This window comes from Danio rerio, chromosome 13, assembly GCF_049306965.1.
Source record: "Danio rerio strain Tuebingen ecotype United States chromosome 13, GRCz12tu, whole genome shotgun sequence".
Taxonomy (NCBI): domain Eukaryota; kingdom Metazoa; phylum Chordata; class Actinopteri; order Cypriniformes; family Danionidae; genus Danio; species Danio rerio.
The window spans coordinates 12,422,038-12,445,196 of NC_133188.1; the positions used below are offsets into that span (position 1 = coordinate 12,422,038).

A 23,159-nucleotide genomic window follows, 5' to 3' on the forward strand; every position below is an offset into this window, starting at 1 on the left:
ACTTGTCAGTTTCTCATAAATAAAACAAATCACCTAGTTATTATTGGTTTAGCAGGAGCTGCTTTGAAACCTTACGCCTGAGATTGGGGATTTATCATTCATCACCTTTGATTTATCACCTTTGAAAAATGCAGATCTAAATCTTTCTTGATCAACAGAGTACCACAGGGCTTGGTAATGGGGCCTCTCATTTATGAAAATTTGGTCCCTTGCAATAACAATCTCGGTCTGAGAAAGTGCAAGGTCTAAATCTTTAAATCAAACTTTGATAAGACAGGAGAACATTTCTAACATTCAAATAATAAACTTATTTACGTTCATGACTACGTAGGTAGGGTACAGTAAAGGTTATCCTTGCTCATTGATTGCAACCTATTCAGGATTCTGCTGCATGTTTTCTCTAGCATATTTGCAAGAGTGGTCTTTTAGTCATTGTCTTAAAGGTATGCTATGGTAGAGCACAATCTTTATCTTTGAACTGCTCCACCCATTACACACTGTGACCTTGGCAAAGATTGCAAGCACTAAACTCCACAAACCAAGTTTTAAGGTTACAGCTCCCAAGCCAGGCAAGTGTCGTCTTCAGTCTTTTCACCCCTTTATTGTGTGAAGATCCATATATAGTCATTTCATTGATTGTATGTGTGTGTGTGTGTGTGTGTGTGTGTATATATATATATATATATATATATATATATATATATATATATATATATATATATATATATATATATATATGTGTATCTATCTATCTATCTATCTATAGTAAGCAGCTCAAACGTCTTGTATTAACCCCTGTAACATTGCAAGGTTTATTCAATGAGTATTTGATTAAGTGCCCTTTATAGGGTTAAACAGCAGTTGTTCAAGACTACTAAAGCTTCCGAAAAACATCTGCAATGGACATGTACAGAACTAAGTTTCAGTGAATGAGCGCCACCTGGTGGTTCTATTACAAGGAAATGCAGTCACTATTTTTAAAACTAATTTTTCACTGCAAGAGTCTTTATTAGCAATTACCAGCCACTTTTAGAAAGAAAGAAATTATATATATATATATATATATATATATATATATATATATATATATATATATATATATAAATAAAATACAAGCCCAATAGCCATTGCACCTATTTTTTCACTAAAAAATTGAATATCAATTAAAATGACAATGCACAATTAATTTCCATACACAATTTTCAGTTCCTGTAAAATCAAGGGAAACTCAGTTTATTTTTATACAGTATTGCAGACAGAATAACACATCTGAGAAAAGTCAACACAAATAAATTCTTTCATCTTGGGTTTATTTACCTTGACGAACTTGTTTATAAATCTTTATACCCCAACATAATGTTTCCATTCAATTCCTCTTAAAATGTGTCCAACAATCAATTCAGATTAAACATTTAAATAAATTCAATCCTTTTAAAAAATACTATTTTTCCATTCCATAGTTTATATTTCATGATTTTTTTTTTTGCACTTTCTATTTTTCTTACAAATCTTCACTTCAATAGAAGGTGTAAACTTGCAGAAACAAAAACAAAGAAAAGCAAAACAAACAAAATAAAATAAAATAAAAAAAAAACAGTAAATGAGAGGCAACACTGGAAGTGTGGGGCAGCATTTTGCTCCGAGGTAATTCGTCTTCTCTCCTGTGGCTTGACTAATCGTTACCTTTTCAGATTTTTCTGAGCCTGCTTGAGTAAAGTGTCGAAGTCTAGTGCATCAAATTTGCCCTTTGTAGGCTTTGGATCGTACTCTCGGTTTGAATCTGAAAAAGATCAAAAAGAAACAATTAATCCGAAAGCTTTAAAAGAAACTGTTTCTAAAGACATGCAAAAAAATGACAGTTTGCTTCCATCATGAGTGTTGATACACAGGTAGATCCTTTGTGAAGGTCTTTTATTCACTGTACATGACTCATGATGTAAATTCTCCTGCCCTTCCGTTTGTGCATTTTGTGTTTTGGTGCAAGTTCCTGCTGTTGTCTTGAATGAGGAATCCTGACTGTAAAACAAATCTACATTTGGCACAAATAAAGTAACCCAACCTTCAAATGTGCACCAATAATCTTTAACTACAGCAGAAAATTCAAACACATTCATGTTAATATTATGTTAACGTTACTTGAATATTAAGTTAATGAACATGAGGTTATTGTAAAGTGGTTCGTTGTCACAGGTTCTTTTATTTTGATGTAGTCTACTTTTCAGCAGAAATAAGTACCAGTTAATAACTGGAAATAATTCACGGTTAATCATACACCAAATAAAATTGAGACATATATGGTGTTTTGTGGTGGTTAACACTATTATAATACAAATAATTCTCTAATATTCACATATCCTGACGTGAAAGCAAAATCGTTGCTGTACAGCGTTCATTAAATGATGACGCTTTAAAAGTGACAAAAGAAAGCAAGTATATATAGTTTCATTTGATTCAATTTCTCTCTCTCCTTGCATCTTTTGCTTTCTACCCTCGCATTCTAAGGGTCTGGAGCTAAGATGCAAGAAAAGAGAGGAGAGAAAATAAGGATGCTTAAATAAGAATTGAGAAGTAACCATTGACATTTAAGTAGCATTATGTTAGTGTCACTTAGGCCTCTTCATATGTGGAAATAAATCAGATATAGATTGGATGTGTCAATGTGACTGTCATGTAAACAGGCAGATCGGATTTATTGAGGCATTCCATTCTGTACATAATTAAAATTGCAACAATGTGGTGCTTCTCCGCAGTTTAACGAAGTAGAAGGAAGAGCATGTGGAGATACCAACGCGGTAAACAACAATAACAGAGGAAACATGGAGGAGAGTGGTCAGTCGCCACAATTTGCTCCCACCAGACCCGAGATCTCTCTCATACCCAAAAATTCCTCTGAATGGTGGAGGACACCATAAAGCATATAAACCATAAGCGCAACCTGCGATGACGGCCCTTTCCCACCTCCTTCGCCTCAAAATCATTTTAAAAGTTGGGCGAACTTCGTGTTGTAACGTTAGCTTTTTGTCGCTATTAATACACACACTGCGGGCTACACATTTAACCACTTTATTCTTTCCAACACCAGTGCGCACACAGGCAAAGGCTACATATTCCAACCCCACACACACCAGAGCCATACCATTACATAAACTGTTTTGGGGTAAATCTGGACTAAACCATTCACTGCTTATACTACACTGCATATTTCGCAGAGCTAAAAACAAGACATTTTCTTCCATCGTGGCTACTGGCTAGTGTGGCACAGATGCTAGAACCCACCTTTATGCATGCGTGACATCGTTAATTGTATGGCAAGTGTAAACACATGAATTGGATATGAGTCACAATTAAAAAGAACGTGTAAACGGTCAGACAAAAAAAAATCAGATATAGGCAACAAATCGCAATTGGGCATCAAGACCTGACAGTGTAAATGGGGCCTTACGTACAAAGCATGGATAATCTAAGCATGTCAGTTGAGTTGATGCACTTCATGTTCAAAACGATACTTAAGTTCCCTAATCCAGTTATCTAAATTTTAGTTTCATTGAAACAAATATCCATTTTGGCTATTTAAAATAAATATACAATAATAATAACAGTGCATTACTACCAAATACCTAGAAACGAAAGAAATCATTGTTAGCTCACCAAGATCAGCATAGCTGGCCTTGCAAAACTGCCGCCTCCCTCCAAAGCACAGGTCAAATGGAAGCTCATTTGGCTTCCTCAGAATGCTTCCGTTTTCAATAGCATTAAATGCATCCTTTACGCTGTAGTATGTGACAAAACCGTAGTTGTCCCTGAAATGATAGAAGTGTCAAGTCAGTTCGTTTCATTGTAAATAATATTATGAGGTAATAGAAAAACAGTCTACACAAGCCATACCCATTTTCTCTAAAGTGTACGGTGCACTCCTCTATGTCTCCAAAGTACAGGAAGCGCTCTTTCAGCTCCATACGAGTCATGTTTCCACAAATTCTTCCAACATAAACAACCCGTCGCTCCTCCTAAAGAAAAAAATAATAAAATAAATAAATAAAAAAACATTACAATTTAAATGAGCAAATACAAAGAAAATAAAGTGCTTCTGGAAAAAAAAAAACCCACAAAGACACATCTTTCTCAATTAAAGTACTCACAATGGCTTTCTCTTTGCGCCTTTTTGTATCCTCACTGCTATTTTGAACATGATGATATCCAGGCCTCTGATCAGGGCTGTCAATAAAATTTAAACAGGTTTACTATGGTTATCGATGATATACAAACCCCAATTTTAATCACTTAAACGTTTAGCTTTCTGAAAAGTATAGGGAATGTAGTTCAACTTGATGTAAAAAAAAAAAGTGTATTGTTTATAATTAATGATTTTAAGTCACATTCTTATCATCTGAAACATGCTGCACTATATTTAAATATTGACAACACAATTAATTCGAGTCAAGCTAAAGATGCTCACCTTCTTCGACTTCTCCAGTGACGGTGTTCATGAGAATCAGTAGAGCGGGACCTGGATCGAGAGCGGCTGCAGCTCCAGGATCCAGAACGTGAGCTGGAGTAGGAATACCGTCGACGCCGAGGTGGAGAAAATGACCTGGAGCTAGATCGGGAACGAGACGAGGAACTGGATCTGCTGCTTGAGTGTCGAGACCTATATCTGCAAATACAAAAAAAAAACATTTGGCAACATCCTTGTATACAAACGATGATACTGGTTTGAGAAAGTCTAGTTTGAACAAGATTAAAGGTTTTAAATCCATAAAACAAACACATAAATAGATAATTTATAAAAGTTACATATATTCTAATGTAGCAAAGTGTTTTTTACAATGATTTTAACATTTTCTATAGTGTTGTTAACATTCTAAATTGTTTATCTTGTTAACATGGTTTATAATTTAGCTAGCATGTTAACACATTTTTACATTTTGCTGTAATGTTGAGGAGGTTACTATTATTAGAATTTTGCTAGAATACGTTTTGTAATACATTTTAATAATACAGTGGTCCCCAGCAGTTTTGTGGATTATATATATATATATTTATAAAATCCATATATATATATGTACATAATATATATAATATATATATTTATCTTTATTTTATTTTTTTAAGTAAATTGTGTTCTGCATCCCAACTTTGAGAGCGTTTAAACAAGAGAAAAAAAAAAAAAAAACGTTAATGCCTGTCTGGGGAAAAAAAAAAAAAAAAAAAAGTGAAGTGTATAAATTGTGTAGTGAGGGCTTTTACATCCTTAAAACATCTATAATCCTACTATGTGGATTTCGCCTTTTGCAAGTATTTTAGAACGTAACCGCTGCAAATAACGAGGCACCACTGTACTTGGTTTTAGATGAAAAAAGTTTGGTGTTGTTTCTAGAGTGATGTTTCTAGAGCAATCAGTTTATAAAAGACTTGTTTTATCAGATTAACCTAAGAATAAAAGTAATTAAAACTTTCATAAACCTTAATTAAACAATGTGAGCAGTCATTTGCAACATGTCAAAGCTGACCTTTTCCTAGGTGGTGAGCGTGATCTGGAGGAGGATTCAGAGCTGGATTCTGAACTACTAGTGGACGGGGCTCTGTATCTTCGTTTTTGACGCCCTCTGTCCTGCTGGTACTTTGTGGATGAACACTTGGAGTAGTCTACAGATTTCTTGTGGTTCACTTCATTGAGTAAGGAGCTTTCAGAGTCAGGCCTGTTTGGAGAAGCGTCTGGAGTCTCCAGAACAGAGCTGTTTAGCGTACAGCTTGTACCTTCAGATGGTTGACTGAGGCTAAGATTCTTCTGTGTCTCTTCAGTAACTGAAGAAGTTGATGAAGAAGTCTTGGAGACATTCTTTTGCAGCGGCTTGTTAGAAGGCAGCTCAACGGTCTTGATAACAATGCTAGGCTGTTGTTTAACATTCCACCGGCTGCCAACTTCAGTTTGACTGAGCTCTTTAGGAGGGAGGCAGTAGTCGTGGTCGAGGGAGAAAGGTTGAGTCTGTCCAGTGGTGGTAAGGGTCTGAGGCTTGCAACGCAGCTTATTTGAAGGCAGTGGTCTTGCCTCTATCTGAATGGCCTTGTTGGTTGTTGATTTAGGGACCTCTGACTTCTTGGTTTTTCCTAGTAGTGAAACTGGTGCAATGGGCTTCCACATCTGGTGTGGCGGTGTGGCTGGAGGTGTGAGACCTATGGAGGAGTCAGAAAAGTTTACTTTTATTCAGGACTAAATTTTGATATACACAATTTAAGTATTATTCTATAAATTTTTATAGGTGATGCACAACTTATTGGTGGTATCTCCTGATATATGCAGTTTTTAATGTGTTAATCTGTCTGAAAAAGAAAGTAATCAGGAAAACAATGAATTATTCCTGCACTTTGCAATTTTGAAGTTTGGAAATCCAAATTTACATTATGAAAAAAAAAAAAGATCTAGATATTTCCATTCAGTTTCCTAACAGTTAAACTTTTAGTATCCACTCTGCATACTTAACATATAATGGGACTGTATATGGTTATTGGCCTTTAAATATAGTAATGAGAAAGTTAAGGATAGACCAAAAGCTCAACATTGGTGTATTGCTATTGATAATATCATCAATAATTAAATAGTCATAAAACCCTTAGCTAAATTTGAGGTTAACTGATATATACAAATTAAACATCAATAAAGGTAACATTAGTATTGGTTAGCTTTAACTGTAGGAGAAAACTGGGTGATTGAGTTCTTTCCTACAGGGTTTGAAATCTACATGGCATAGGACTGTGCTACTCTCTGCAAGATCATACAACACTGTAGGGCTCAATTAAACAGCACGATGGCCCAGGGCCAACATGCAAGACCCTCAGGACAGGAGAGAGGATCGTTACTGGCCCGATTGGGCCAGTGCTGTCTTGTCATTTTAGTTTATTCTGGCTAAGACTGTTTGTCAATAGCATGCAAATAGGGTGCTTTCACACCTAGATGTTTGTTTTGGAACCTGCCTTGTTTGCCCAGTTAACGCGGTTTGTTTGGCATATTTAAATCCTGCAATCGCGATTGGACCGCGCCAAAACAATCTGTCTGAGATCGCCTGAATGAGGTGGTTTTGGCTCAATCGGAACAAACTATGTAGAGGATCAATTCTGGTGAGAAAGCAAAAGGATCCAACGAACCAGTTTATATCACAGTGTATTATGGTTGTGTAATAGCCACATAACCAGCTATTTATAAAGAGAAACATGAGTAGGGTGGGATGTCATTTCAAGTGGCAAATGTGCGCTTTATGTAGAAAACGAAAGTGAAAGCATGCTAAAATATTACAGAACGCCGTTTATCGGTTCGGAAAAGTGACCAAAGTTACCAGCTGATAATTTTTCCATATTTTATTCTTAGAATATTTTGAATTAGGCCTATTTTGTTTACTTCTTTTGTCATCTGTAATTTCTCTCTAAAATGAGCCTATAAAGCATATTTCAAGCCAACATTATTTTTTTCTTCAAATTTAGTTACATCACAATTGTGTTTTATTTAAATTGTCAATCTAGAAAAAAGTTATGCTGAATAAAAAGTGTACGTGTACAATTATGTTTGGCTTTTGACGCATTACTTGAAACATGTGGCTAAGAAACGGCTATAAACTTTATTTTTTTTGGTAATTATTGAAAATTTTGGCAGGGTAAGTCTTAATCTGAACTACTGGCCCAATCCTTAGCTTTAAACCCTGAACTGTATAGTCATTAAAAAAAAATAAAATAAAAAAATAAGTCATTACCCGCTGTGCTTCCCAGGTCATGGTTGCGTGTTTTCTCAACTGCTTTAGTTTCCACCTGCTCAAAACTGAATTAAAAAACAAATGTCTAAGTTAATCTGCAGTAGTGACATGCCAAAATCACTGAATTTCTGTTGTTACTAAAACCACACAGACAAGTTATGCATTATTTTGTCTGTAACATCCACCTTCACATTCTGAAGCCATGAGGAAGGGCTTCATTTGTTTCGGTAGGTCTTGGTGAAAAGTGGCCTACAGCCACACACACACACAAACACTGAGTTTGGTGTGAGAGCAGCACAAGGGCTGTAGGGTAACTCCATCACTCCATGTCATGATACTCACCTGGAGTTTCCTACAGCGGCTGCTCTACCACAGACCTCCGGTACACGCGTCTCTTCCTTGGCTGGAAAGAAAATGGAGGATTGTGAATGACTAAATACAAGAGGAAAAAGGGACAGACCCTTAAAATAACGGCCACATCTGACTCCCCAGTATTTAGAAGAATTGGAGCACAACTAAAAAAAAAGAAAATTGCACTGCATTTACACCATCAGCTCAAACAGCAGACAAACGCTTGTTTACCGGGTGCAGTGGTTATCAACAGATCCTCAAACAAAGACAGCTAACTGGTTTTGTTAACCAGGCAGAATTCCAGCAGTTCAATGAGCATGAACGCACAGCAGCTGTTTTCATTTAAGCCACACCTTCTCTTAAAGAAACAGACCATACACTTGAGGTGTGGTCACAGGGTCAATTTACAGGCAAACAATGCCTCACTACCAATTGTTAATAAGAAAGTGACCAAGCAGCTTAACTGATAAGTGTAGCACATTTATGAGCCCAACCTAAATGAGCTAAACCTGAAAGGGTAATGTATCCAGCCCTCACACAAAACTCATAATTGCACCGCTTTTTACTGGAATTACTGGATTTTGCATGGAAATTTGCAATGAGCAACGCTAAACAAGCTACACCCAAAAACCCTCTTTGTTTTTTAAGCTAGAAAAATCAAACACAGCCGTTTTAATGAATAAACAAAAAGTCAGTATAACTTTACCAATTGTACATAACTTCTTTTATTATTTTATAACAACAGGGAAATGAAATTAAACCCTTTGTTAGGAAAATAATACCAACCAATGGTCAACATTAAATCATTAGAATCAAGCGCTATTAACAAAATAAAACAAACATCTTTTTGTGAGAAGCCTAATCCACTGGGTCATGTTAAATTGTGAACTATGTACTGTCAGTTTGTGCTTGACCTGGCAACATGGGAAAAGCTGACATTCATAGGAGAAAATCCTTCATTTGCCAAAGCTCAAACTATTGGACTAGTTGCTTAAAAATGAATGGTCTACCTTCTAAAGACGGCAGTATGTGCACATGTTCACTTTAGAGTGCACTGGTTTCCTAAGAAAGCTCTGCTGTGCTCAGCATTAACATCCTTCAAATAGTCAGCCTGACTTGTGGCATGATTTTAACAACCCTCATTTGTAAACAAATACTTTGAGAGCAAGGAGGAAGGTCACTTACGCTGAGACTCTTCAAACTGCTCCAAGAGGCTCGTAAGATCAGCTGCTTCAATACCTGAAGGAAACCATTCATTATAAACAATCCAAATAAAATCATGACTAACTACCATACAGAAAAAATGCCCACCAATTTCACTGGTGAAAGACTCAATCAGCTCAACCGTAGCAGTCTTTGGTTTAGGGGTCTCAGAAGAAGCCATCCTCATCTGCTCTGCCAATTCAACAACTCTGGCCTGAACCTGAGCTGTGAAAAACGGCTGAGCAGCTATTGGCGCAACATGAGGCTGTGAGCGTGAGGTCAGCTTTTTAGAATTAGTTGGCAGGGTGGTTTTGGCTTGCTCACACACAGGGGCCAAAACAACCTGCTCGGTCTCTCTCTTTGCAGGCGCAGCAGCACAAGGTTTAGGAGCGCTAGTGGTTGAGCTCTGAACGTGCGTAGTGATCATCTGAGGCTCTAAGGGCACTTTAGATGGAGCAACCGCATGAGCAGCATTGGGGTTCCTATGTAAACATTCCTCTTGACTGGGCGTTTTGAGGCTGGTAGAGCCTCCTGGTGTAGTGGACACTGGCTGTGATACTGTCCTTTCAAGAGACGAGGTCTCGGTATGAATAGTGTTTTGTTGCACAGCGATGGGAGCAGGTTGTTTTTGAGGTGAAGAGTGGACTGACTGGGATGAACAGTCAGAAGATGTTGATTTAGAAGACACAGGTTTCCTAGAGGAACCCATTAGCGAAGCAGGTGGGACGAGTAAAGCTTCAGGTGTTGGGGGAGCAGCAGGCCCTCTTGGGTGCCACGCGGGCATGATTTCAGGTACAGGGTCTTTTTTAACAGGAATATGGGATGTTTTACGTGGATCTCTGAGGCTGGGGTCTGGCAGGCAGGGTATTGGAGGAAGTTCTTTGGGAGCCTCAGGCAACGTGGGCCATTTAGTGCTGTAATCCTCTGTTTTGTCCACTGGGTCTGGTTTTTTCTGCTGGCGGAGGAGACGGTACTGTTGTAAGCTGAGAGGTTTGGGCTTTGTTTCATTGCGCTGACAATCACTAGGCTGTTCACTGGGAGTTTCTTGTTTTGAGGGCAGTTCTTCCTCTCCAGGCTTTTCAAGAGAATTGTTGTCTGTTGTTAGGTTAGTGATTTTTGTTTCAGCTTTAGATGTCATGGTTTGCTCTTCCTCATCCCGTGGCTCAGGCTCCTTTGTTGGAGGGTAAAGTTTAGGTCTCTCAGGTTCTGCTGACGTGAGCGATGGAGAAAAAGTCACCTTTTTCTTTTGTTCTTTTTGCGGTTTCTTCTGTGGCTCCTCATTTACTTTTGAGCTTCTCAAAATTCTTTGTTCAACCAAAGGGGTTTCAACAGATTTGCACCTCTTTTTTCCTTTACATACCTTGCCAACTTCTTTCTCCTTCTCCACAGGAGATACATTAGAAGGGGACGTGACTTTTTGAGCATGATTATCATGCTTAGGTTCCTGTTTATCTATGCTATTTCCTGGAACTCTTTGCTCACATTCTGTGGGGTCTGCCTGAGAAAGAGGGATGCTGAGATCAGGGATTGCCAGGATGGGCTCTCCATGCTCTCCTTGATCAACCACTTCCAAAACAAGCCCCCTCTCTGGCAGGAGATGCTCTTGGCCCTCTTCTCCTTCCACACACAGTGTCATGCAGTAAGGGTGCATGTGTTTAACTAATTCACCAAGAGAGACGGGCATGCTCTCTCCGTCCTGCTCCAAGGACACAGGAAGACACCAATCAAATCCATCCAAAGACAACAAATCAATATTGGATAATGGGATTGAAAAACTAGCATCTCCATCTTCCTCCTCTTCTCCTTCACTGTTCTGCTGAGAAAGTCTCTGCATTCGTGGGAGACTCTATAACACACAGCACATGTCATAAGTAATATAGCTTGTAACAGGTATTTAACATACACCCAACATTTTGTCCTACAACTTCTAAGATACAATTATCAAGAAATAGTTTCTAAGAAATGAGAACTATTAAGGGGCTCCAACTATTTTACAATGAAATAAATCCGATTGTTGAACATTTGAAGAATAGATAAATTACCGCTAATGTTAGCATTGCTATCAATATACTTTGTACAGTACACTTTATTGCTATATTTTGTACCGCAATAAATGGTATTATTGTTTAAGCAACTCAGTTTTATGGTTAATTAACAAATATTATGTCTTACAATATTTCTCTTATTAATCATTTTAACAATATAATATTGCTGCCCACAATATTTAAAGCCTAATTCAATAAGAATAATTATTTAATGATACACTATATCTGTAAAATATTTATAAAACCTTTAGTTACCTTTCCAGGAAACTGTCTTGTGTGGATAACTGACTCTGGAGTAGACCGTGTAAATAATTTCCTTAGCTGTAATGAACAAAAATATAAAAGCAAAAATTCATCAAGAAGTTTTATTAATAAAAAGTGTAAATGTTCTCATACACTGACACATTCCTAACATGCTTGGACAGGTGAAGACCAGCAAGACACTTACCGGTGAGTGTTCCTGACCCTTGTGGCCAGAAAACAGGTCAGAATCTGGCAAAGTGTCAAAAGGGGAGAGGTTTTCATCATCAACATTGTCAAGTATTTCAGTGAGAGCTGTGAGCAGCGTCGCTTCGCTTTCTTCATCAAGATTACTTTTTACCTGGAACATGAAAAACATTATGTAAATACTACGCAGCTAGCTTTTTATGCCATAAAATAAATTATATTCATATACAACACAATGTAGCAAACGTTGTTGCCTTCAACACAATTGACAATAAATGCTTTTACTTCTCCAGTGGGGCTGTCCTCAAAAATGGACAGAATAGATGGATCCAGGCAGCCATGCAAGGCCTCCAATGCATCTCCATTGTTAAAGCCGGTAAACTCCAAACTGTTGCTGGTGAAACTTCCCTGAAGCATCTCTGCCTGTAACATCCATAACAAATAAGAAATGCCTATTTTTATTCCACGGAAACTACAACAAACCACCAGACCACTCAGAAGAAACATGTAACTGACAGAAGGTAGCCCTTTCAGTTAGTTTACTTGGCAAACTAGCTAATTTTAATAATAATATGATGATAATAATACTACAAGAAATATGAACGCTTCTAAAAGCATAAATAACTCTAAGGCTGCACATGCATTAGGTCAGGCGGTAAACAAGTTCATATTTCTGCTTTAAAAAAGCATACTGCACAACAGCAAACAATCCACTCTCTTTGAGGCTTGTGAATGCTGGTCAGTCCTTCAGCAGCTGATGTTATGGTCAGCTTTGATGTTAATGCAGCTCACAGAATTACTTATTTACCAGGCTTCAAATAAAAAGCTGTTCTTATTATGACTCGCAATAAACAATTTAATATTGGGAAAAACATTTGAAATGATTGGTCACCCCCAAAATCGCAATTTGCTGTAGATTTACACACGAGTCAAGTATGTAGATTATATAACTTGTCTTTTTTTCAGCAGAACAGTAAAGTGTTAGCTAAAATGCTGTCTTTCATGATTTATAATGATGCAAGTCAATGCGACTAAGAGATTTTTGAGAGAAAAACTAAATGGCAACTGGCTCCCGTTAAATTAGTGATGCCTCATGAATCAAAATGATACAAAATAAACAATATTTAAAACATTTCCGCACTCCTGACTATGAGGCTATGCTTAAAAAAAGAGGGTTATATCATGAGTACCACTGTTTATATTTATATACATACATAAACGCATCTAAAAAGCTTACTGTACAACAGAAAAAGCACCTACATCTTAAATGGCCTCAGCATGAACTAACTCCCAAGCCTCACAGCTATTTAAAAGGGAGCAAGGGTTCATAAATGCTCTTAAATGTGAAACTCAGCATTAAATATGAGAAGTATTAACTAAGAAGTTCATTTTAAAAATGCTTACAAGTTGTATTACCCATTTTTAAAATTGCTGAATACAGTAACATGCAGAACAGTAACTTACATAAAAAGTGAAATACAATAACAATAATTGACAATGACAAAAAGTACAATGTAGAACAATTGAGATAACAATAACATTATAGAAAAAAAAATAAATGTAAACGGGAAAAAAATCAAGGGTTTTGCATTTACAACGGTTAATTTTAGAGTACTTACACAGATCTTAAGAGCAGAATGCTTACAGTTGTAGCTAAAACCACGTGTTGCGCATATCACGTCATCATTCTGCCGCATTGCATTACTGGGCGCCGGCACATTTCAAAACACGCCTTGCTATCTCAAACTTTGCACGTTTAGTTTGGTTTTCTTAAAAGCGATCAGGATTAAATCTTCGGGATTGTTTTATAACAGTGTGCGATTTAGTTTTTAAAGCACAAACGGGGGCCGATTGAAAAAAAAAAAAACAGTGCTGTCAGTAAATACACATGGTCCAACATGACTGACCCACTCTCACCTGCACCACGTGTTGGACAGCGACTCAACGCAAACCACTATCATCAACGACACGAGGATACGTTTATAAACTAAAGTGCTAAAACCAAATTGAAAACTAGGGAATTAGAAGGAAACAGCACAAAAAAATAATAAACAGCGCTTAAAAAAAATCAGAAACTTTTATCACTGACAGTTGCTGGACTAATGACATGGGCTGTATTACCGATCTCGCTGTGCTATATTATCTTTATAATGTCTAATATACTAAAATTAATGCATGCAGGATTTTGTTGGAGTAAAAATTTAAGTTCACGACCATACATGTATGCAAACGCTGATAGCTAGCTATATTCTACAGTGAATCAACCACGTGGGAGTGAGTCACGAAAATGTAACAAAGAAAGCCATATCTAACCAACCAACTATCTTTATGTTTTTTAAAGAATTGAAAACACTAGCATGCATAATATTAACATATATACACAGACACATTAAAATAGTTTGGAGCTGTCACATTCAAAGAGCTAACAACTCCTCGTTACAGCGCCACAGTAAAACTTAAAAACAATGCATTTGTTTACCAAATGCAAAACTGCCCCAAATAAAAGAAACAAAAAACATGTGTTGTAATTTTGCTGGTTTTTCAGTGATAAATTAGTACGTTAAAATGATGATTGCAGAACGTGGTAATATTAGCTAACAAGCTCAACTTAAAGTGCATTCAGCCATGATTAGAAGTTCGCTAACTTACGCACGAATACTTATTGGGACGTACTAAACTTGTCTGTTTTCCAGTTTCTATATCACAGAAAAGGTCGGATCTGAGAATAACTGCAAAAACACATCTCACCATCACCATCCACGTGTCACAAACTCCTGCACATCATAGGTATTTATGTATTAATTAGCCACGGTAAGAAATGTCACCGACTCCATTCAAAAGAAACACTGACTTAGCATTAAAACGAGCAGTTCTTACCTCGTCAAGATTCGAGAAGAGTTGAGTATTACAGACTTTTAACACCTCCTCGCCTGTTCCCCACCGCGCCGCCATCTTGCAACTCAACTGTGTGGAGAAACGTGAATCAACTGCAGGCGCAGCAGCTGCCGGCTACAAGCCACGTGCTATTTGCGTTCCCGGCAATTCAACGCTTTAGCCCCTCCCCTGTAAGTGCGTCATAAGACGTAGACGTAAGTAGCACAAATGGGTTATTATTATTTTTATTATTATGTTTATTTGTTATTTTAACTAATTTACGGCGATACAGTTTTATTTGTTTAAATTATAAAAGTTTGTATTTGTTTTAAAATATTTAAAAAATATATACCTCCCACCCACCATAGCTCCCACCCTATGCTCCCACCACGTTAACGTAATTTTCTCCAAACAGCAGAGCCCACTGCCACTGAGTGTCTGTTCTTGATTCTTAAATGTCTTACCCTCAAGTTTATATCATGTTCTTTATTCCTATTTTTCTTCTGTCTTTCTCTCTCGTATCTCTTTTTCATTGACAATGTAATTCATATTCTGTATTGTAAACAAATATTGATACAAACTTGTCAATTGTTTTTTTTTTTACAAAAAAAAGAAAAAGAAAAAAAAACTGCCACTGAGTGTCCAACTAAGGGCCCCCATACAGACATGATTAACATATAATTCATTCATTCATTTTTTTTTCGCATTAGTCCATTTATTAATAAAGGCTGCCACAGCAGAATGAACCGCCAACTTATCCAGCATATGTTTAATGCAGAGGATGCCCTTCCAGCTGCAAGCACCCCAACTCCAGGAAACACCCATACACTGCGGCCAATTTAGTTCATTCAATTCACCTGTACCGCATGTCTTTGGACTGTGGGGGAAACCAAAGCACCCGAAGGAAACCCACGCAAACACGGGAAGAACATGCAAACTCCTCACAGAAATGCTAACTCGAACCAGCGACCTTGCTGTGAGGCAGTCGTGCTACCCACTGCACCACCGTGCTGTCCGTATGTCATACATTTTCATATAGATACATTTCATGTTTAAGTTATGGGGGAAGTTTGTCTTGCAACATATGATAAAAAAATAAACCAATAAATCAAAAGTCAGACTAAAACACGTGCGTGCAGTCTTGTTCCTGCAGTGACACTCCTCTGGCCAGCAGATGTCCTCTTCCAACTCTTAATTATTTTGTGCAGATGTAGGGTCGAGAAGCATTTAGGCTCAGTTAATAATGTACAGCAAGATGTTTCTGTTACCTTTAACGAAATTATTTTTGGTTATTATGAATCTGCCTCTTATATGTTTTGTTATACATTTTATTTATTTTCTTTATAAATTCCAAATCCACAAATGCAAATTTACTAATATCGAACCATATTTTCCTGTATTTTGCAAGAATGTCATTAATTACATTTAGTTTCATTATCTAAAAATAAGAAAGCAAACAGAACTATTTCTTTTTTAATGACTTTATTTTATATACTTTAATTGATTCTTAAATGTCTAACCCTCAAGTTTATATCATGTTCCTTCTTTCTTTCTTTCTTTCTTTCTTTCTTTCTTTCTTTCTTTCTTTCTTTCTTTCTTTCTTTCTTTCTTTCTTTCTTTCTTTCTTTCTTTGACGATGTGATTCATATTCTGTATTAAACAAAAATGATACAAAGTTGTCAACAGTTTTTTTTGCAACGCATTTATTATTATTAATTCAAAGAAACTTTATAATACAATTTAGAAAACAGTAAAAGAGAACAGTTCTTTTACATAATATTCACATTAGATAACAGGATAAAGAACCGAACAAAAAAACTAAGTACAAAAAAATAATAATAATGCAATTAAAAAAGCTAGATAAAAAGTCAAGCAGCATGAAAGATCTTTACCCAAGAAATGTTCACAACAGAAGTCTATACAAATAGGATTTTTTTTATCCTCTGTTTGTGAAAGTAAAACTTTCCAACATGTATAAGAAAGTTCACAGTGGCTTCAAACACAGGTCAAGAAGCAGACCAGGTGCAGCAATGCTTTTAATGTAAACCTAACAACTAACTCCGCCCCTAACCCTACCCCTCACAGTGATGGCACTCGCTTTTTGTTTTTTTTTTCTTGCAATAACAACAGACAATTAAAATGTTAATACAACAAATAAAAGTATAGTACAAACAATACAGAGGTCACTGTTTTTGCAAAGGTAAGATATGACAATTTTAAAAAGTATAACAATGGTACAGAAAAAAGAAAGAAAGAATGCATTCATTCGTTTTCTTGTCGGCTTAGTCCCTTTATTAATCCGGGGTCACCACAGCGGAATGAACCACCAACTTATCCAGCAATTTTTCACGCAGCGGATGCCCTTTTTGGACTGTGGGGGAAACCGGAGCACCCGGAGGAAACCCACGCGAATGCAGGGAGAACATGCAAACTCCACACAGAAACGCCAACTGAGCCGAGGCTCGAACCAGCGACCCAGCGTCCTTCTTGCTGTGAGGTGACAGCAATACCTACTGCGTCACTGCTTCGCTGAAAGAAAGAATGAATTTAATAAAAAAGTTAATAAAAAAGACAGGACACAGGAGAAAAATTACAAAAAATAATATTAAATAAAGCATATGCTTTAGACATTTTTTTTTTGTTATGAGGCTCTGTAATAGTATTTAAATACAACATTCGGATTACATTTAGTAAATTTACACTTATGTATAAAAAACTTTCATTTATTCATTAATTTTCCTTTGGCTTAGTCCCTGATTTTTCAGAGGTTGCAACAGCAAAATGAATCATCAACTATTCCGGCATATGTTTTACACAGCAGATGCCCTTCCAGCTGCAACTCAGTATTGGGAAACACCCAAACACTCTCACATTCACACACTCTTACACTATTACCAATTTAGTTTATCCAATTCACCTGTACCGCATATCTTTGGACTGTGGGGGAAGCCAGAGCACCCGTAGGAAACCCCTGTGAACACAGGGAGAACATGCAAACGCCACACAGAAATGCCAGTTTGTCCAGTCGGGACTCAAACCAGGGACCTTCTTGCTGTGAGACGAAAGTGCTACTGAGCCACCATGCCATCCTATTAAAAAAAAAACAAAAAAAAAAAAACTTTTCTTTAGATAATGTGAGATTTATGCAAAAAATTAAGTTAAGGATTTTTTTCCTTTAGTGTAAAACTCTAAAACAACATGTCTATAGCTTAAAGAGATATCACCACAAAACTTTCGGACAACTAGAGTATTTACATCAGTCTAGAAAGTTTGAACAAAGGGACATTCCCAAAATAAGTGAGCAACAGACACAGAAAAAGCTTCAAAGAAAGAGCAAGAGATGTCAATGTCATTTCTGAACTTCTGTAAACTTTGTTTAACTGGATACAATCTGTGAATAATTTTTAGAAAATATTTCTATAATTTTATTTGTTAAAAAGTTCAGGGGGAGTGACCAAACATATGACCCTTTAATATCATCAAAAAGGGTATTTCTTTAAGTAAGATGCAGAAAATGGATTTGAGATGACAAGATCTAAAAATAAAGACGGGATCTTTTAGTGGAGAAACAAATGGATCCAACTAGATTCCGGCCTCGGGGACATACAGAAATCAACAAATTATTATTATTATTATTAAAAAGCATTAAAATCTCAGAAGAGATGACCTTACAAACTATATTATTTTTTTCTAGATATGGGCAGAGTATCTTAGATTAAAATCAGAGTAAATAAAAAAATTAACATTACTGTCAAATAACTGGTCCACTAATATTACTCCATTACTGAACCAATTATTAAAAAAAATGAAGATTTCCTCTTATGTAGAATATTACAGTTGTTTCCAATTAAAAATCCCAAATGGTCCCAAATGCCTCCTAATTGAGAAAAAAACTTGTCATCAGAAAATGACTGTGGAGAAAGCATTTAAGCCTATTTATTTTTTAAGGTAAATCAAAAATCAAAATCTATACAATTTATTTATTCATTCATTTTCCTTCAGCTTAGTCCCCTTTTTTTCAGGAGTCGCCATAGCAGAATGAACCACCAACTATTCCAGCAAGTATTACACAGCAGATCCCCTCCAGCTACAACCCAGTACTGGGAAACACTCACTCTCTCATTCCCACACGCACTAATACACTATGAACAATTTAGTTAATCCAATGTACCTCTAGCGCATGTCTTTGGACTGTGGGGGAAACCAGAGCACCCGGAGGAAACCCGAATAAACACGAGTAGAACATACAAATTCCACACAGAAATGCCAACTGACCCAGCCGGGACTCGAACCAGCAACCTTCTTGCAACCTATACAATTTAAGCCAGGCTTGTTATAGGAATTTTAAATAACTGTTTTTCTAATATAGTGAGTTTTATTTTTCCAAAGAAATTTATACAGCATCACATCAATCAATATACAGGTAGATTTATCTACAAATAAGGGATTTGATGAAGCCGCATTTAATGATAAACCTCTTAATAACCAAACATTAAATTTCAATTCAAACAAAAAAATCTAAATTCTCCTGACTTAAGTTTTAAGTCTTTTTGTTTTTCTGACACTAGCTTCATTGAGTGCATGTGTCTGCAGCCAGATGGTTACTATCTAATACTGGGCAATGATTTTAACAGCTGCATAGCTTTGACATGGGACATGCTCCACATTAACTGGCATTGTGAAACAGTTCTGCTTTATTTATAATGGTTGTTAAACTATTATTATTTATGATTATAGTAATATGCGTGAATGATGTCACTTGTGTCAGTGTGTGCATAACACAATTTCCACTGTACTGGATCAGATCAGCATCATGTGCTATTGAACATTTAAAAGTGTGAAATTGTTGCCCTGAAGATTAGGTCACTCAACTTAAAGGGACAGTTCACAACTCAGTCTCAGTCCTAAACCCAGTAAGTTTCTTTCCTCTGTTGAAAGATACCTGTAAACATTGACTTGCATCGTACAAAAACAAATAGAAGTTTCCATCATTTAAAATAAAAGATGTCTTATTTTATTATCTTATATTACATTAAATGATTTATTATATAAAATAGATCTTTATGTTATGTTATGCTAATTATTCTCTTTTTTTCTCAATTTCCGGTCCTCAGATTATGCGGAGTCACTGATTGGATCCAAGACCAGCGACAAGATGATCCCAAGGTGTCCATATCCGGGACCAGGGCGTATCCTGAGCTGCTGCTGCGCTGTTGGTCATGGAGGAGTGGAGAGCATGAGACTGATTCCAGTGACGCTCTAGGGACAGATGAGTCTTCGCTGAGGCCAGCTTCCAGCCTCCACCGCTGAGACTGCAGCTCTACACAAGACTTTTGGCCAGCGGAGAAATTAAAATGGTCGTGCCCAACTGAGTCTGGTTCTCTCAAGGTTTTTTTTTCTTCACTCTCCTACTGGTGAAGTTTTTTTCCCCTCTCCGCTGTCGCCACTGGCTTGCATGGTTCAGGATTTGTAGAGCTACACATCGATGGATTTGCTCTTCAGTGTTTGGACTCTCAGTAATGATTTTAAACCACACTGAACTGAGCTAAACTAAACTAAACTTTAGTTTGTAAAGTTTAGTGTTAAACTAAACACTAAAAACTGAACTACCCTGATCCAGTTACTATGACCATTTATGTGAAGCTGCTTTGACACAATATACAATGTAAAAGCGCTATACAAATGAAGCTGAATTGAATTGAATATGTAAGGAAAAAATAATGTTAACTGGTATGGAACATGTATGCATGAGTAACTGACGACAGAATAACATCTAACTACCCCTTTAAATAAAGCTTAATATAACAGTTAAACATTTGGACATTACCATCAAAGAGAATAAAATGGGAAAAAGGAAAAAAGGAAATTAGTTCCTCAGGGGTGTATAACAATATTTAGGATTTTTTTAATAAGAAGAAAGTAAATTAATTGTTTATTTTAACCTGGCTTTTCATTATAATATTCCTATATGTGAATAAGTATGTTCCCTCATAATGCACACAGGTATTCCTAGATTGATAATATTCTGATTGAACCACTGAAGGCATATGGTCTGTTTTGAGGATGTTTTATTGGTATTTTTTTGGACTATAAATGTATATGGAGGATGCTTTCTTTATTTAACTTCAGAAGATGAATTAAGGTCTCAGGGGTTTGTAATGACACAAAGTTAGTTAATTAGTAGTATAACTTTTCATTTTTGGGCAAACGAATCTTGTAGGGTAAAAAATAAAGCAAACAAATCACACATTTGTTAATCAATATTTATATTTCAAAGTGAAGTCTAGAAAAGGCAAAGAAAGTAAGGAAAGAATATTAATTCAATCGGAGGCCAAAAAATTATATTTATGGGGATTTTGTGTGAAAGACACTGAAACTGGAAGTATTTTTTTCAATCGTTAGCTGACAGATTTGAGTCTTGCATTTTTAAAGCTGACTTAAATCTAAATATAATTTACAACTTATTTATAATGTAATGTAATAATTAAACATGGACACCTTTTTTGAAGGACAACAACCTAAATATTTAGATACAGAAAGAAGATATATTGTAAAATGCTGAAAATCTGTAACCATTGACGTCTGTAGTATTATTAGTTTTTCCTGTAAAGGTCAATGGTTACCAGTTTCTAACATTCTTCAAAACATCTTATTTTGTGTTCAACAGAACAAAACAAATTCAAAGTGTTTTGGAAGAAGTCAAAGGTGAGTTCATGTGGACAGAGTTTTTTTATTTTTAGGTAAATGATCCCTTTAAAATTCTAGCTAGCATTTCTTGTCCAGATAAAACTGCTGCGGGCGCTTTATGCTTTTAGCCACTATGTGGTGCTATCAAATCTCTATTTACATCTCTCTATTGCTTCACTTCCCATTTAGTGAGCATTTAGATTGAAAAAAAAATGTAATTTAGTAACTTTAGAAAAAAAATCATGTGCCGTGAATCAGAATTATTTTCCAAGGAAATTTTTACAGTATGTCCGATAATATTTTTCTTCTGGAGAAAGTCTTGTTTGTTTTATTTTATCCAAAATAATTTATAATTAATAAATAGTTTTTAAAAAAAGAATTAATTTTACTTAATAATTCTAATTAATACACATTTTAAGGTCAAAATTATTAGCCCCTTTAAGCTCTATATTTTTGATTGTCTACAGAACAAACCATACAATTATTTGCTTAATGACTCTAACTTAGTTAACCTAATTAACCTAGTTAAGCCTTTAAATGTCACTTTAAGCTGAATAGTGTCTTGAAAAATATCTAGTAAAATATTATTTACTGTCACAATGGCAAAGATAAAAGAAATCAGTTATTAGAAATGAGTAAACATAAAACTATTATGTTTAGAAATGTGTTGAAAAAGACTACTTTCTGTTAAAGAGAAAATGGGGGGAAATAAAAAGGGGGGCTAATAATTCAGACTTCAACTGTATTATAAAAAAAATCAACTTTCAAAATTCCCATGTGTTAAAAAAGCATCTATGGCGAAATGTATTGTATCTATCAAAGCCTCTGATAAATTTATATGAGCCTTTTAGCACGAATGTGGGTCCACATTTATTCAAATGTCAACAAATCCACCTTTATTAGCATATAATTTCATCAGTGTTCAATTAAAACTCAAAATTAAAAATTTGAGCTGTGAACAACACATCTAGCCTTGTTGTACTCTTTAATTAAACGAAGAAACGAAAATGATGGATACATCTGTGGAAATATTATTAGTTTCTTTCATTTTCTTTTCGGCTTTGTCCCTTTATTAATCAGGGGTCATCACAGCGTCACTCGCCAAATTATCCAGCATATGTTTTACGCAGCAGGTGCCTTTCCAGCTGCAACCCATCACTTGGAAACATCCATACACAGTCATTCACACACATACACTACGGTCAGTTTTAAACCATCTTGTACCACCGGGACGCCCTATTATTAGCTCATATTTACTAATGTATTAACAAATTAAGTATTAACCAATTTTTTTGTTAGAAAAACTGCAGTTTTTGGCATCCAGATTTCATTTTTATAATGCGAAGATTCAACATAAAATATTTTTTTTATTAAAGAAGAACTGGGAGCTTTATTAAATGTGATATTTTACCAAAATTGAAAATTCACTCACGTTTTACTGACATTAAGTCATTCAGAACCTTTATGAATACATTTATTCTGTTGAACACTAAAGAAGATGTTTTGAAGAATCCTGAATCCAGTAACTATTCGCATACAAAGTAGGAAAAAACAATACTATGTGAGTCAACGGTTACAGGTTTGCAGCTTTCTCCAAAACATCTTCTTTTTTGTTCAACAGAAGAAGAAAAAATTCAGATAGTGTTTTGAACAAATGAAGGATGGTTATAATAATACCACTTCAATACTACAAATGTTATAGTGCAACAAAGTAGCTTTTCACTTATTGTGAATATTGTTATTGATTCTTATTTTAATTTTGTTCACAAACATTTGCAAGGAGACACCAGAGCACTAATGAACGGTTTCT

At 35.9% G+C, this 23,159-nt stretch overlaps 1 protein-coding gene across 2 annotated transcripts; it reads right to left on the reverse strand.

Moving 5' to 3' along the window:
• Positions 1 to 1,296: 1,296 nt before the first annotated feature.
• Positions 1,297 to 14,806, reverse strand: pprc1 (PPARG related coactivator 1). 2 transcript variants are annotated; one of them, XM_001338200.9, is made up of 14 exons: positions 14,666 to 14,806; positions 12,074 to 12,211; positions 11,790 to 11,942; positions 11,597 to 11,662; positions 9,405 to 11,142; positions 9,279 to 9,332; positions 8,085 to 8,145; positions 7,743 to 7,807; positions 5,511 to 6,174; positions 4,457 to 4,654; positions 4,140 to 4,215; positions 3,886 to 4,007; positions 3,649 to 3,800; positions 1,297 to 1,780 (listed from the first exon to the last, which is right to left on the reverse strand). In XM_001338200.9, exons 1-14 carry the CDS (start codon positions 14,738 to 14,740, stop codon positions 1,680 to 1,682), a joined length of 3,663 nt encoding a protein of 1,220 aa, XP_001338236.3. In that variant the 5' UTR covers positions 14,741 to 14,806; the 3' UTR covers positions 1,297 to 1,679. The 2 variants fall into 2 exon arrangements, with proteins under 2 accessions (XP_001338236.3, XP_073776857.1); XM_073920756.1 differs by having other exon boundaries at positions 14,537 to 14,777.
• Positions 14,807 to 23,159: the final 8,353 nt, after the last annotated feature.

What these genes read in the sequence shown, in the direction of transcription:
- pprc1 (XM_001338200.9), bottom strand. Translation starts at nt 14,740, where the DNA reads ATGGCGGCGCGGTGGGGAACAGGCGAGGAGGTGTTAAAAGTCTGTAAT. An exon ending in AGGGTCAGGAACACTCACCG is followed by an intron (nt 11,663 to 11,789) that starts GTAAGTGTCTTG and finishes TGTTCATTACAG; the next exon opens with CTAAGGAAATTATTTACACG. An exon ending in GCAGTTTGAAGAGTCTCAGC is followed by an intron (nt 8,146 to 9,278) that starts GTAAGTGACCTT and finishes TTTTCTTTCCAG; the next exon opens with CCAAGGAAGAGACGCGTGTA.